General features: G+C 45.3%; 1 protein-coding gene across 1 annotated transcript; it reads right to left on the bottom strand.

Moving 5' to 3' along the window:
- Positions 1–14,252, bottom strand: HAPLN2 (hyaluronan and proteoglycan link protein 2). The gene is made up of 6 exons (XM_015418127.1): positions 13,822–14,252; positions 12,268–12,378; positions 8,304–8,660; positions 6,059–6,175; positions 4,489–4,674; positions 1–944 (listed from the first exon to the last, which is right to left on the bottom strand). The coding sequence occupies exons 2-6, from the start codon at positions 12,350–12,352 to the stop codon at positions 661–663; spliced, it is 1,029 nt and encodes a 342-aa protein (XP_015273613.1). The 5' UTR covers positions 12,353–12,378; positions 13,822–14,252; the 3' UTR covers positions 1–660.
- Between the last annotated feature and the right edge of the window lie 1,686 nt (positions 14,253–15,938).

The following is a 15,938-nucleotide window of genomic DNA, read 5'->3' as shown; positions in this document are numbered from 1 at the left end:
TCAGGTGGGATGTCTCTCCAGGACCATAAAATGCTTGCGTGTATTATACTGTTCTAGCACGTCGTTTTTTAATTATAATTCACTGTAAGCCTCAGCAAGAAAGACAGACTATAAATCAAGTAAATAAATAAATGCTTGGGGGGTATACATGATCAGCAAGAAAAAGTTATAATAAGATAGCTGGTTTATACCTTCAAAAGTACCTGGTAGTTATGTAGAAAGAAGGACAGAAGAATGGACAGACTGGAAAACATGTTGGAAAATTTGTGCAAGGTGCTCCTTTGCAGCGTGAAAGGACAGCATGGTGAAGTTAGTACCTCGCTGGGAAGATTAAAGTGTAGTATTAATTGGGACAAGACATCAGACTAGGAGCAACTTGAATGAAGTACTTCTGAAATATGTTTACAGCTGTGAAAAGTTGGCTGATTCAGATATGCCTGAAACATGAGTTCCTTCTTTAGCTTTCCAGCAGAGAGAAAGGAAAAGTCTGAGCTAGCAAAGGTACTAGTCCCTGTTAAACAATGGACATCAACACCTCCCTGGGAAAGAGATATTATGTACAAAGTACCCATTTTGTGTGCGAAGCCCAAGGAACAAAGTTGGGCGTAGTTGTCCCCTCAAGTCAGGAGAACACTTCTTAGCCTCTGTCTCTCATCTTCTCTACTTCACTGAAAAGCAGTAGACACCATACTTCTTCCGCAACTTGCTGGGGAAGCCAAAACTGCGGACACCAGGATCAGGGAGACCCCCACAGCCAGTGCGGGGAGTGATAATTGGGTAGCGCACGCTGCCATCATCTAGCCAGCCTCCATCACAGCGATCCAGATGGGAAAACTTCCATGCTGCATACAACTGCCCAACCTTGGCAACAGTGGCGCCATCTTTCTGGCAAGCCTGAGTGGCCTCCTTGAAATTCAGGTGGCCCCGGATGAAGTAAACACGGCCTGGGAAGAGGAAAGAAAGAGCCAGACTAGACATTGTTCAGCAAGGGGTGGAGGTAGGTCAGTTTAAATGCACAAAAGAACCTATAGGAGGACTGTCACAGAGATGATGATGATGATGAGAAGAAGAAGAGCAGCAGGAGGAGGAGGAGGAAACTGGATTTATACTCTGCCCTTCACTTGGAGTCTAAGAGCAGCTTACAAACTCCTTTCCTTTCCTCTCCCCACAACAGACACCCTGTGAGGTAGGTGGGGCTGAGAGAGCTCTTTCAAGAACTGTCCTTGAGAGAACAGCTCTGAGAGAACTGTGGCTTGCCCAAAGTCACCCAGCAGCTGCATGTGGAGAAGTGGGGAATCACACCCAGTTCTCCCAGATTAGAGTCTATGCTCCTAACCACTACATCAAACTGGCTCCTGAAGGAAAAGAAAGGGGCTTATGGAACCTGTTTCTAATGAAAAAATGGGAAGTGTATTACAACTCATACCACCGGCCTTACAACGAGACAGCCAATTGCCATCCCCATTTTAAAGAAGAAGAAGAAAAAGAAGAAGAAAATGGATTTATACTTTGCCCTTCACTTGGAGTCTCAGAGCGGCTTACAAACTCCTTTCCCTTCTCCTCCCCACAACAGACACTCTGTGAGGTGGGTGGGGCTGAGAGAGCTCCGACACAAACTGCTCTTTCAAGAACTGCTCTGACAAAACTATGGCTTGCCCAAGGTCATCCAGCAGCTGCAAGTGGAGGAGTAGGGAGTCAAACCCGGTTCTCCCAGATTAGAGTTCACACACTTAACCACTACACCAAACTGGCTCTTATATTCTTATATTATCTTTCTGTATCATTTCATTACAGTACAGCCCTATTACCTGTGTTAAAAAAGCCCCCCTGAATAATTCAGGTTTGCATAAAGCCAGGAAAGGGGGAGCCTTCCTGGCCTCATCAAGCAAGCCATTCTACAAAGTAGGGGCCACAACAGAGAATGCCCGTGTGTGGACAGTTGTGGATTTTGCCCATTTGCAGAGTTGCACTCACAGTTCATGACAAACAAAACAATAAAGTACAGCTCAGACTGGTCCTAGATTCATTGGCTAGCTTGACTGAAAACACAGTGAGCCACAGGCTAAGAGTCAATAAGCTGAGCCCTTTGGCTCCTGCTCTTCAGCTTGCACATCAGGGCTTTCTCCTGTAGTCATGCAAAAGATATATAGGGTACCTGAGACAGGAGTGGGGAAAACAATCCCCAGCAAAGACATGACAGATGACAAAGATGTTCTTCTTCTTACTTCTCCCTCCATTGCTGTTAAATATTTCCTTGATAAATACCTTGGAAATCCACTTCCAGTCAAAGCAGACAACAGTGGCCTAGATGGACCAATGGTCCAATTCAGAATACAGGAGATTGGATTTATACCCTGCTCTTCACTCAGAGTGGCTTCATGTGGAGGAGTGGCGAATCAAACCCGGTTCTCCATGCCCTCAACCACTACACCAAACTGGCTCTCAATACTGAGCCCAATAACTGATTGGTGGCCAATGGAGTGACTGCAGAATGGGAGTAATATGCATATTCTGCCTGCATGTTATATGCCATCAAAAATTGTGTCCATCTTGTGGTGACTCTGTGAATGATCTTTAAAGTATCCTATCATTGAGAGGCTTGCTCATGTCCTGTAAATTGAAGGACGTGCCTTCCTTTATTGAGTCAACCCATTCTGTATCAGGTTTTTCTCTTTTCCTACTGCCTTCAATTTTTCTCCGGTGTTACAGTCTTTTCCTAGCACCAACTAGGATCTCCAAGTTGACTTCGAAAGCAGATGTACATAGAAGGCGTTAAGAGTAATCTAGCCTCAGTGTCACCATGATGTGGGTCTGGGTGGCCAGATCAGATGGGTCAAGGTGGGAGGGCCCTCTTCTAGGCCAGAGAGAGTTGAAATAAAGCATTTTTTACAGCTGTATTCACTTGCTTCTCCAGCAGTAATGCTCGTTGCAGCATAATCCCAAAGCTCTTAAATGAGTCAAGAAGTTGAACCCCATCGAAAGTGGGGAGCACCATGTCCTTCAAGACCTCTGCCTTCCTAACCAGCATTGCCTCTGAGATTGGATTTATACCCTGCTCTTCACTCAGAGTGGCTTCATGTGGAGGAGTGGCGAATCAAACCCGGTTCTCCATGCCCTCAACCACTACACCAAACTGGCTCTCAATACTGAGCCCAATAACTGATTGGTGGCCAATGGAGTGACTGCAGAATGGGAGTAATATGCATATTCTGCCTGCATGTTATGTGCCATCAAAAATTGTGTCCAACTTGTGATGACTCTATGAATGATCTTCAAAGTATCCTATCATCAGTGTTCCCTCTAAGCTGAGTTAGTGTGAGCCAGCTCACAGTTTTTTAGCCTCCGGCCCACACATTTTTGTCCTGGCTCCAGAGCAAACTAATTCATGCAGTAGCCAAGTCGCTTGCTCACACCTTTAATGCCAGGAGCTCACAAAGTAGAATTTTTGCTCACAAGACTCCACAGCTTAGAGGGAGCATTGCCTATCATTGAGAGGCTTGCTCACGTCCTGTAAATTGAAGGACGTGCCTTCCTTTATTGAGTCAACCCATTCTGTATCAGGTTTTTCTCTTTTCCTACTGCCTTCAATTTTTCTCCGGTGTTACAGTCTTTTCCTAGCACCAACTAGGATCTCCAAGTTGACTTCGAAAGCAGATGTACATAGAAGGCGTTAAGAGTAATCTAGCCTCAGTGTCACCATGATGTGGGTCTGGGTGGCCAGATCAGATGGGTCAAGGTGGGAGGGCCCTCTTCTAGGCCAGAGAGAGTTGAAATAAAGCATTTTTTACAGCTGTATTCACTTGCTTCTCCAGCAGTAATGCTCGTTGCAGCATAATCCCAAAGCTCTTAAATGAGTCAAGAAGTTGAACCCCATCGAAAGTGGGGAGCACCATGTCCTTCAAGACCTCTGCCTTCCTAACCAGCATTGCCTCTGTCTTTCCAGGATTTAGTTTCAATTTGTTGACCCTAAGCCATTTATAGATTTATATTTATAGGTTTACTGCTCAATGGCCCTCTCCTCCTCTGATTTAAACGAAAAGGCCTTTTTGATTTTGGATTAACAGACATTGCAGGAAACATAATTATCCTACAGTCTGTTCAAACAAACAGCAAGCTGTGCGTTGCATGATGCCTTGGTTCTGCAGCAACTGTAGGAACACTGATGTGTGCTATAGAAACGAAGCATCCATTCCTAAGATGGAAATTGAATTTCTAGAGACTCTGGGGTGGAAGGTGAACCCTGGAAGATGACAGTCTTGGCAAGACATGCCAACACTTTAACAACATATAAAGTTACAGATAAAACAGAGATTTACCAGGGACATAGACTAGAAAACCAAGACTGCCCTTGGGTGTTAGAGCATACCGATTTGTCTTGAATCTAGGAAATGGAGTTGGGAACAGTAGAGTTCATTTTTAACAGTGAGGACTAGCCAGTGGCTTGGTATATAATCTTAATCAGCACTCCGCTCTGGCCCGTCCACATACCTTTCACAGCGGAAGAGAAGCAGAAGGCATCAAACCGATCCTTTGACTTGTCCTTGGACCCATAGCTCCGGACACCAGGGAGAAGGAGACGGCCCCCGCAGGGCTCACGGGAGTTAATTATCGGATAATGTACAGTCCCTTCCATGACCCAGCCTGCATTGCACCAGTCCAGTCCTTCAGTCCATGCTAGGAGAGAAAGAGGTAACAGATCCAGGGCCAGTGCTCAGTGACCACATCCCGTAGAGCCAAACTTCTTACTCAGGATGGTCCCTAATTCACACACACACCTCCTCTATGGTCCTATTTCTTGTGCATTATGGATTTCTCATAGATTTTATCGGTCCCTGTCTCCAAGGAGGTCAGGGCACCATACGTGGTTCTTCCTCCATTTTATTTTCACAGCAATCTTGTGAGGTAAATTCTGTTGAGTGACAGTGGAAGAATGGGGATCTGAACATCAATCTCCCTGGTCACACAGTCCAGTTCTAATGTAAGTGAGCAGACATCTCACAGAAAGCTGGAGTCATTGGGGGCAGAACAGCAGCAAGCTTGAGAGGAAATTCTATATTTATCTATTTGTTTGTTTAAATTGTTCACATCTCATCTTATCTCCTCAGAACTTAGGTGGTCAACAATGCAAAGTTGTAAAGTTAACAAAGTCATAAGGACACAAAACATATCTGTCCAATTAACAAGATTTTTTTTTAAAAAAATGCATATATTGAAAATACATTTATACCCTGCCCTATCCCACAAGTGGGCTCAGGGTGGCTTACAACAAAAAATCCAAAAAACAATAAAAGCAGTAAACCCAGTAAAACAGTAGATGACACAATATACAATAACAGAAGAACCTGTGCCTCATGTCAGGTGGATATAGGTACCCCTAGGAAGCTATTTGGGCACCGAAGCAACTTCTGTTATTGTATATTGTGTCATCTACTGTTTTACTGGGTTTATTGCTTTCACTCATGGGATAAGGCAGGTCAGGGCTATTTTTGGGCAGGAACGCACAGGAATGGAGTTCTGGCTGGCTCCTAAGTTGGCCACACCCAGCAGGAACTTATTAGCATAATAGGCCACACCCAACAGCAGAAACTCATTAGGATTGGCTACATTAGGGGGGGTGGCCTAACATGCAAAGGAGTTCCTGCTACAAAAAAGCCCTGGGTTTTGGCAACAAACAAGGTAAACCGAATAAGGAGCAAAAGGTGGGTGTGGCTGGATGAGCACACTTCTGGTAACATGGGGGTGCGGCCTAATGTGCCAATGAGCTGTGCTGTCAGGGGTGTGGTCTAATATGCTTATAAGTTTCTGCTGTTGGGTGTGGCTAATGAGTTCCTGCTGGGCTTTTTCCACAAAAAAAGCCCTGAGGCAGGTTATAAATTAAATAAATAATAATGACGACATTAAAATACACAGGTTGCCGAATTTTTTTTAAATGCATAAAATTAAAATCCCACCAATTAAAAAACACTCAGAGCAAAAAATATTCAGAATGTAAAAGATCACATCTTGATAATTTTGAACTAACCAGCCAAACCAAAGAGGGAATCTGTGGGTTTGTTACCTTTGTACAGCTGTCCATATGTGGCCAGCCTGGAGTCCTGTCCCTGACATGCTTGTTTGGCCTCAAAATAGTTGAATTTGTAGCGCCCGTGGCTGGTCTGGTATGGAAAGACAACACCTGTAGGAAAGGGAGAGGGTTTGAATGTTCTGTGGAAAGCGATGTGCTGCAGGAAGGAAATGGAGACTGAAGCACCTCAGCCAATGACCTCGTATGGGCAATCACTACAGAGATGTCTTCCCTTCTTCAGTAACCCCAACACTTAACTGAAACAAATTCAAAGGAGTGCAGCAGAGGTGGTGAGGGGCCTGAAAAACAAGTCCTATGAGGAAAGGTTGAAGGAACTTGGATGTTTAGGTTCGAGAAAACTGAGGGAGGGCAAGACAGTGTATATTTAAAGTGCCATCACGTAGAAGTGGGCAAAAATTTGTTCTCTGCCACTCCATATGGCATGGTTGTATCTGCTGGGCTTAAATTACAGGAGGGTAGATTTCAGCGGAACATTAGGAGTAGCTTTCTAATGCTAAGAGCAGTCCAACAATGGACTCTTCCCCAGGAGCAGACTCATTTAACTCACTAGGGAAGTCCCTAGTGGGTAGGGTCTAGCCAGGGGTTCCCCCCAGTTTTTGGGGCTTCAATCCACTGCCAGCCAGCTGCCCACCCCCAAACAGGGACGTCGCCACATGACATCCCTGTCACGGTGACATCACTCAGAAGTGATGTCATCGTGTTGCTGATTTTGGGGAGGTGCCACTCTAGTTTTTGGGCAAACTCTATGGTTTTGAGAGCAAAAAGCCATGGAGTTTTGCCCAAAAAACTAGAGTGGCAACCCCCCAAAAAAAGTTGGCAACTTGATGATGTCACTTCTGGGTGACATCATCACAGCACGCGCACTTCGCATACATGCCAGAAAATCCCAGCAAGAAGACTGGAGCCCCCCACCGGCAGCTGGTAAGGACCTGGCAACCCTACTAGTGGGCCATAGTTCTAAACAACCACCTGGCCTGGAGAGTCACTATCAAGCCAAGCTGAACCCAGTGCTGCTGCGACCACTTGGCTCCCAGCCCCAATTTCCCACCCCCAATGAACTAGGGAGCAAAAGAAAAAATGTCCTGTGGTAAAGACCATAGAGAATAAGAAAGGCAGCCTAGAGCATCACCCAGAAATGACATCACATCCTCCCAAACTGTGCCTTCCATAGGCTTCCCCCCAATCTCCCAGCATTTGTTGAGGCAATGTTGAGAATCCAAACTGCCACTGGTATGTTCCTGGGCCATTTCAACAGCCTTTTCAACTCCTTCATTGCAGCTCTTCAAGCAGGGATTGGAAAGTCATCTGTTGGGAAAGCTCTAGCTTTAGATTTCCTGCAGTGTTGTATTGGACTACATGGCCGGCCCTATGACTATGCTTGCCATAGAGATTCCAGCAGTTCCTAGAGCAATCCTACATAACTTCCAGCTTTTCCTCAGAAGTGGCATAGCAGGGCACAAGGCATCACACCCTCCCATTCTCCCACCCACCACCCTCCCACTGGTTGCCTGGCAACTAGGGTTGCCAACTCTGAGTTGGGAAATCCTGGAGATTTGGGGGTAGAGCCTGAGGCAGATGTGGCTTAGGGAAGAGAAGGAGCTCAATGGGTTAAAACGCCATAGAATCCAACCTCCACAGCAGCCATTTTTGCTAGGGAAAGTGATCTCTGTCATTAGGAGAAGGAGAAGAAGGAGAAAAAGAAGGAGGAGGAGGAGAGTTTGTTTTTATGCCCTGCTTTTCACTACCTGAAGGAGTCTCAGAGCGGCTTACAATCTCCTTCCCTTCCTCTCCCCACAACAGACACCCTGTAAGGTAGGTGGGGCTGAGAGAGCTCTTTTGAGAAAGGCTCTTGAGAGAACAGCTCCGAGAGAGCTGTGACTGGCCCAAAGTCACTTGGCTGGCTTCGTGTGGAGTGGGGAATCAACCCGGTTCTCCAGATTAGAGTGTGCTGCTCTTAACCACCACACTAGGGGAAGTAATCTCTGTCAGGAGTCCCGTTTCCAAGAGATCTCCGGGCCCCATCTGGAGGATGGCAGCCTTACGGGCAACCCTACTTATGATCCCCACACACACACAACTGTAGGGTTGTATTGTCTGACTTGATGTCAAACAGTTTCATGCTTATCTACCGCCAGCACTGAGTTTGCTTCAAGTCCTGCATGTTCCAGAGAGAACTATGGCAGCTGTTCCTACAGAAACCGGCTGGGCCGGACCTTACCCTCTAACTGCAGTACAAGAGACAAACTCTCATCTTCCAGGCCATTGATCAGCTGGCAGCGGTAGCGTCCTTCGTCTTCCAGAGCCACATTGGAGATGGTCAGAGAGGCGTCGTAGCGGTGGCTGCGCCTTAAGCGGACCCGGCTGCCCAGCGGACCGTAGGTCTTATGATGGGCCCCGTTGGTGATCAGGATCACGACCTCCATGTATTCAGCCGGCTCCACCTTGCTCCATCTCACCTTATAGTTTTGGGGGAGCGGTGCCCTCAGAACACAGGGCAAGGTGACGGTAGCCCCTCTCTGGGTGTGCACAATCTTGTTTATTGGGTCCAGCAAATGTTGGAGAGGTGGTGGTGTTGCTGAGAAGAGAAACCAGAAGGGCCATGAAGAAGGGTATCGTCAGGGCTATTTTGGGGCAGGAACGCACAGGAACGGAGTTCCGGCTGACTCCCAAGTTGGCCACGCCCAGCAGGAACTCATTAGCATAATAGGCCACACCCAACAGCAGAAACTCATTAGGATTGGCTACATTAGGGGTGTGTGGCCTAACATGCAAAGGAGTTCCTGCTACAAAAAAAGGCCCTGGGTTTTGACAACAAACAAGGTAAACAGAATAACAAGCAAAAGGTGGGTGTGGCTGGATGACCACACTTCTGGTAACATGGGGGTGCGGCCTAATGTGCTAATGAGCTGTGCTGTCAGGGGTGTGGCCCAATATGCTAATGAGTTCCTGCTGTTGGGTGTGGCCTATTATGCTAATGAGTTCTTGCTGGGCTTTTTCTACAAAAAGAACCCTGGGTATCGTTAGAACTGGAGGGAACTGGGCAGTGCAGAATTCCCAGGCATCGGATCTGGGAACCTCAGGTTCAACTCCCCAGTTTGCCTGCTGGATGACCTTGGGCTAGTCACATGCTCACCACTTGAACAACCTCACAGAGTTGTTGTGAGGATAAAATGGAGAACTATGTAAGCCACTTTGGGTCCCTACTGGGGAGAAAGGGGTATATAAAAATAACTGTAATTAAATAAATAAAATTTCATTGCAAAAAAATTAATTTTCTCCTTGAGTTGCTTCAAACTTCTGAAGAATCATGGCTTCTGTTGGATATTTTGGGGTATGTAGAGAGTGAGGGGAACTGTTTTGTAAAAGTATTGAATGTAATAATGTTTATGATGCCCTCCTTAAAAGAATTGCACCCTTCTAAGTAACCATGGACATCAATGGCATAATTCAGCTTAGAATGGTACTGTTAATTATTTATTGCTATTCCCTTAAAATTCACCAAGGTTAAAGTATTTCAGGGCTTTATTTAAAATTGCAACCAGACACAAAATGTGTAGTCCCAAAAGAACATTTGTGCAGTTCAAAAATTTAAGTCACACAAACGTTTTATGAAGTTACTCTTACTGCAAACAGTGGCTGATAACCATGTGAAAATTAAAGTGAGTTGTTCAGTCTCCTCTAGCACCACAGTTTGTGAGTGCATTCCCCAGGAAACAACTTTTTTTCCAGCCAATCAAAGCCCTGGGACTGATCAGGCGAGTTGCTTTGGCCATTCACATCGCTTTTCTTGGAGAGGAGGGAAATTTGAAACTGCTCTTTTCATTATGTTGGACATTTTGTGCTATGTGTCTGTTACGCTGTTACTTGCACCTGGGGAGAGATGCCTTTCTTAGATTATGCTAGACCCCATCCAGGCCGGTCCTTCCTGGCCTGCACTCCATGACAGACTGGTCTACTTTATTTATTTATTTTTACTAGCTAGCCTTTCCTCCATCTTTTCGCCCCAGGGAAGGGTTCATAAAGGAGGTGGGAAGACTTTGGGAGAGGTACTGTTTTCATTGTTGTTTTGGGTTCTGTGAAGTTTAACCTTTAGCTTGCTTTGATCTTCTGCCTTCCTTTTTTGAGGAGTTTGTTTCTCATTTTTCATGATGGGTCGTTTTTTTTCTTGCCATGTTGGCTTTTCTGGTTGCCTTCAGTTAGTGGGTTATCTTTTTTCACCTTTCTGCAAATTAGCTAGTGATTGTGGGTAATGTCACATTTTAATTGCTTAGATTTTGATAGGTAGGCTCCCTTTCCTTTTCTGGACCTTTCTGGACCTTGGGAAGTCTTAATAAAAGAGGATGGATTAGGGTCTGTGATATTTTCCCATTTGGTGGGGGAAAATGTCCTCTCAGGGAAATCTTCAATTTTCCCTTCATGGAAAACAATGGGCAGATATCTGATCTGCTCTCAATAAAAACAAATATAGACCCTGGCAAGTCTCACCATATAACAACAACATTTCCAAGAATTCTTAAAACCAATATGCCTTCCCTTTCTTAAATTATGATATGGAATTTTAAAAAAATTATTTTCCCCCAGTGCACACCCCTACCACAGGCGCTGATCAAGCACACCCCCTTCCCAAAGACATACCCCCACAGTCTCCACCGCTGCTCGCCACAGAGAGTTCACCAGTGTTTCAAAGCCAAGGAAGTCAGCCTAGAACATGAGGGACCTCAGTCCTCATGCATTGTTCATGATGTGATAATAAAGACAGTGATGCCAGAAAATATCCAAGCTGACATTCTCAACAGGGATTTTAACAGGGCAAAGCAACAGGGAACGCTTGCATCTTTCTTCTCTAGTTTTCAGCTTTTTTCATATATTCCTCACTCCAAATAAAGTTTTGTTGGCATTTGTGGTGCTTTTTATGCATTAGTGCTATCAAATCCCCAGTACTGGGGATTTCCCCCCATTCTGTCTAGGCTTCTATGTGACTGTAAGCACATCTGCTTTGCACAGATGTGTTCTAGCAGCATGGCCTGTATGCATGATTTACAATCACAAACCACTGCACATTTCCACATTTTCCTTTCAAAAAGAATCATAGAATCACAGGCCATCTAATCCAACCGCCTGCTCAATGCAGGATCAGCCTAGAGCATCCCTGACAAGTGTCTGTCCAGCCGCTGCTTAAAGACTGCCAGTGAGGGGGAGCTCACCACCTCCCCAGGCAGCTGGTTCCACTCTTGCACAACTCTTACCGTAGAAAAGGTATTTCCAATATCCAGCTGGTACCTTCCCACCCTTAATTTAAACCCATTCTTGCAAGTCCTCTCTTCTGCTGGCAACAGGAACAGCTCCCTGCCCTCCTCTAAGTGACAGCCCTTCAAATACTTAGACCGTAAATCCTGGTTCAACCCTGTCCCCGAACTTACATTCTACACTACACTCGAGTTCACCCCGGTAATTATCCTGGGGTTTTTTTTGTTTCCACATTACATTGATGTCACCCCGGTTTTGTCCCACGCTGGTCCCGGAATAAATGGATGCTGTTATAACCAGCGATAGCGGCAAGGTATTGTGTCCCGAGCTGAACTCTGATCAAACCAGGGATGAGATCCAAGTGCGGAAAGGACCAAAGAGAGCAATCATGTGCCCCTTCAACATGTCCTGTCCAGCGCTTAGCCCCAGCTGGGCTGAGTGCCTTCTAGATGTGATCAACGCACAGCCACCTAAGAGACTCAAATCGTCTTTATTTCACTCCACATGCATTCAGAAGATCATTACTCACGATCCAAGCTGATGACTGGGTGGAAAGTTACATCTTTATGGTCTGGTTCAATTCCACAGCCATGTCGATGATTTGCATGTGGAGTGAAATAAAGATGATACGAGACTGTTAAGTGGCTGTGTGTCGATCACACCTAGAAGGTGAACCGGACAGGACAGTGAGAGAGAGATGGGATTCCCCCATCTCCGGTATTGTTTTTAAAGAAGATCTTCAAGTTAGGTATTCCTTCCTTCATCATGCTACAGTTATCTGGGATCTGCAGCAGATACCAGCCAGGCGCAGGCATTTCTCCTGGAAATTCTGTGGGCAGATGTGAGGCACGTCACAGAGCTTTTTACTATTTACATCAGATTATGAGCAAAAACCACACTGGGATCCCTTTGTAGGTGTGCAGTCTTATCCATACCTGGGTATGTTGGCCTTTGGTATATTGCTGAGCTCCCAGGAAGAGAGGAAAGACAAAAGGATGCCAAGACTAGCAGATGGTGCATGCTTTGATGATAGAGAAGGGGCTCGCCTATGAAAAGAGGGGCATCTCTTTGAGTCACGGCAATCTGCAAGAATCCCATCAGAATGAACAGAAACACACATGCACTCGGACACATCAACATACTTTGCACTTCCCGAGAGTTCTAGCCAATATTTCACCTGAGCATGTATTTCACATTAATTTCAAATATCGCTTCATATGAAATTTGATGGTGTTGTGTTACTTAAAAGGTATAATAATAATAAAGTGCCATCAAGTTGCAGTTGACTTATGGCAACCCCTCATGGGGTTTTCAAGGCAAGACATGAGCAGAGATGCTTTGTCATCAACTTCCAAAAGAAGCAGAAGCAGCAGCAGCAGAAGAAGAAGAAGAGCAAGCAGAAGCAGAAGCAACAGCAGCAACAGGAGGAGGAGGAGACTTGGATTTATACCTTGCCCTTCACTTGGAGTCTGGTTTAAAATCTCCTTCCTTTTCTCTCCCCACAACAGACACCCTGTCTGGCAGGTGGGGCTGAGAGAGCTCTGAGAGAACTGCTCTTGAGAGAACTGGGACTGACCCAAGGCCACGCCAGCAGCTGCATGTGGAGGAGTGGGGAATCAAACCCGGTTCTCCAGATTAGAGTCCACCGATCTTAACCACTACACTAAACTGGCATGGGTCCTAGGAAATCCTGCCCCCCCTTCCATCTGTCTTCCTTGTATCCCACTTTCCAAACCTCCAGGTTGTACAACAAGGCCTAAAACAAAAAGCCCTCCTGGAGCAGCCCAATCGACTCCAGCATCTTTCTTTTTCCAATAATGGGCAACCAGATACCTTTGGAAGTTCAGCATGAAAGCATGAAGGTGGTGGCTGCTGCTGTTTGCCCCTGTTATCTGGTATTCTGAGGTAGACTGCCTCTGAACATAGAAGAGCTGTCCTTAGCTTGCATGGCTAATAGAGGCTAATAGACCTGTCCAGCATGACTCTATCTTTTGTAATGAGGACCCCACTGGATCAGAGGAGGGATCCATATAATCCAGGATTCCCCCCCCCCCCCAAGAGGGCGCAGCTCCCCCCCCCCCCCAAGAGTGGCCAGCCAGTTGCCTCCAAGAAGTTCATAAGCTTGGGAAAAAATAGTGATATATGAGAAACCCAACAGGCACTGATGTGTATTTCTCGCAGACGAAGTTGTGGCTTCAGTTCCTTGGCCAGCCCCCAAATTTACTGTATCCAGCTCCCTAATCACACCTTGCTGTCTACCGCCAACCCATTCTCCCCAAATTCCTTTGAAAACCTGGAATAAATTCTGCATAGCTTTACTCAGCTTGGATAATTCATATCACTCAGAAATTAGGATTCTTTGATTAGAACCAGCATTTCTGTTGTTTTTAAAAGTTTACCAAAAAGACACTGATCGGATACTATTTAGATACCCCAAGACAAGAACAGGTGGAGTCAAAGACTGCCAGATGAGGAACATATTGCCATACCTTATCTACATAGGGGGTTAAATCCTCTAGCAACCTTGATAGGAAGACAGATGTAGATGGTGGAGGATACCAAACTTGTAACGTCTCATCTCAGGGTCCAAAACAGGTCTAGGAATGGGTCTCCCTGGCTCATCATTCCTCCATCTGGTGGCAAGTAATCCCTGCTGCATGGGTCAAAAAGAAAGGTTACCTCTACCAATGATGCAAGTCGAGAGTCACCGGGTGAGCAGCCTTCTGGACATCTGCTTGTTCAATGGCTATGTCAACACTTGTGGTGCCTCATAGAGAAGACTGTATGGTGCTGTCATCATCCCTGGAGATCTTGAAGGGCTTAGATAATGGCCAAAGATGATGTTCTAAACTCTGGAGGCCGGTGAAATTTCATTCCTCATTCTTAACCAGGGAACTACCACCTTGGCTTCTTTTCCATCCTTTCTTCCTTTCTCTCTCTCACACTCATCTTTCCCCACTGCATGCAAGGTCTGGTAAACAGAATGTACATTTCTCTGATTTCTCCATCCCTCCTGCCCCCAAGAGTAAATACAATTTCTCATTGTTCTGCTTGGCAAACAGCACGGCTCTCTTCAAACAGGCCTGCCTTTATTCGCAGAGAATTCAGACAAAATGTCAACACGGTTCCAACGCTGACTGCTGGCATCTTCCCTGGGCCCAAAGAGCTGCATGTTCAACATCTTGGTAAACAAATCTACGTAACTTTGTGGTTGCTTGAAGGCTCGGAGATTTCCCCACAGTGCATCAGTTTAGAACACCACCCATTCCCAGATCCTGAAGATGCATTCTACCCGAAATCAGTATTCTGATAAAGAGAAGGACAAACCAATTTTCCCCATAAGGCATCAGGGTGACCGAATAATTCATCTTTGTGGGAATCTAAATGAGACGCTCAGGAGTAGATGCTCTCAGCCGTAGAGGCCTATGACTCCAAAGTGTGTGGAGGTGTTTAAATGTTAGTCATCAGTTCTGTATTTTTGAAAGCCAGCCACACTGGACTCCTACAGATGGCAACACACCCTTCAACAGAGTCCACAGCACCCATTCAGACTTCTGTGGTAGCTGACAAGGCTTATGTTCTAGTAGGAAAAAGGGATGAAGGAGGAAATGGAACTTGTCTTTGTCCTTCTGTGGGCAGGCCATTGCTAATACCAAACTCATGCTTTTATATTGTTTTAACCACAACTATGTTTTAATGTAATTATCTGTTTTTGTGTGAGCCGCCTTGAGCCAGCTTTGGCCAGGAGGACGGGGTAAAAACCTGGAAAATAAATAAATAAATAAATAATAGGCCCAGGTAAGGAATGCTTCCAAACTTCTCATCTGAATGTTCTCCATTGATTTTGGAATTCTGAGTTACTTGGTCTTGTGTCTACAGTAGAACCAGTGCATTAGGAATTCCCCATTGCTCTATTTTTTATTTCCAGGTTTCTGCAGAATGATGTACATGCTCAGTCTGCCACATATTTCAGTTCCCCACATTTTATTTATTTATTTATTTGTTTGTTTGTTTGTTTAATTTATACGGGCTCAAGGCAGCTCACAACTCAAAATCAACAAACAATAAAAACAATAAAACAAAAAATAGCAATGGTAGATAAAACTGAAACCCATGCCTTATGAAATAATTGCCCTATGTGTCTCTTCCTCTCCTGTAAGTTACTAATGTACATGTGTGAACTGATAAAATACTGTCAATAAGCAATCTCAATTTGGTTGTACATCTGGCTTCATGTCATAATTTATTTTGAGCAGTGTTTGCACTAGAGGGGTGCATCCTCAAATTTCCAAACTGAGAATATAAACAAAAATTACTGTCTTGGGTTACTACCATGATTTCCAGACCAGAAAACACAAATGTGAGATTCTAAGGCATTATGATATGGTGCGACTGAACAACAACAACAAGGCATTATGGCCCACACTGCCAAAAAAATCTGTGGAGTTGTGTGTGTGTGTGTGTGTGTGTGTTCAGCTGCTTACTATCATCAGCATATACATGAACACACACAAGAAATCATCATATATTGAATCAGACCCCTTGGTCCATCAAAGTCAGTATTGCCTACTCAGAGTGGCAGCAGCTCTCCGGGGCCTCAGCCAGA

The sequence above is a fragment of the Gekko japonicus genome, unplaced genomic scaffold (genome assembly GCF_001447785.1).
Source record: "Gekko japonicus isolate JY-2015 unplaced genomic scaffold, Gekko_japonicus_V1.1 scaffold1639, whole genome shotgun sequence".
Classification (NCBI taxonomy): Eukaryota; Metazoa; Chordata; class Lepidosauria; order Squamata; family Gekkonidae; genus Gekko; species Gekko japonicus.
Note: the sequence above shows the minus strand (reverse complement) of the source record. Positions and strands in the feature narration are given on the sequence as shown.

Coding starts and splice junctions, on each gene's coding strand:
- HAPLN2 (XM_015418127.1), bottom strand. CDS start 12,352: ATGCACCATCTGCTAGTCTTGGCATCCTTTTGTCTTTCCTCTCTTCCT. Junction 8,661..12,267: donor CCAAAGGCCAACATACCCAG/GTATGGATAAGA, acceptor TTCTCTTCTCAG/CAACACCACCACCTCTCCAA. Junction 6,176..8,303: donor TCTTGTACTGCAGTTAGAGG/GTAAGGTCCGGC, acceptor CCTTTCCTACAG/GTGTTGTCTTTCCATACCAG.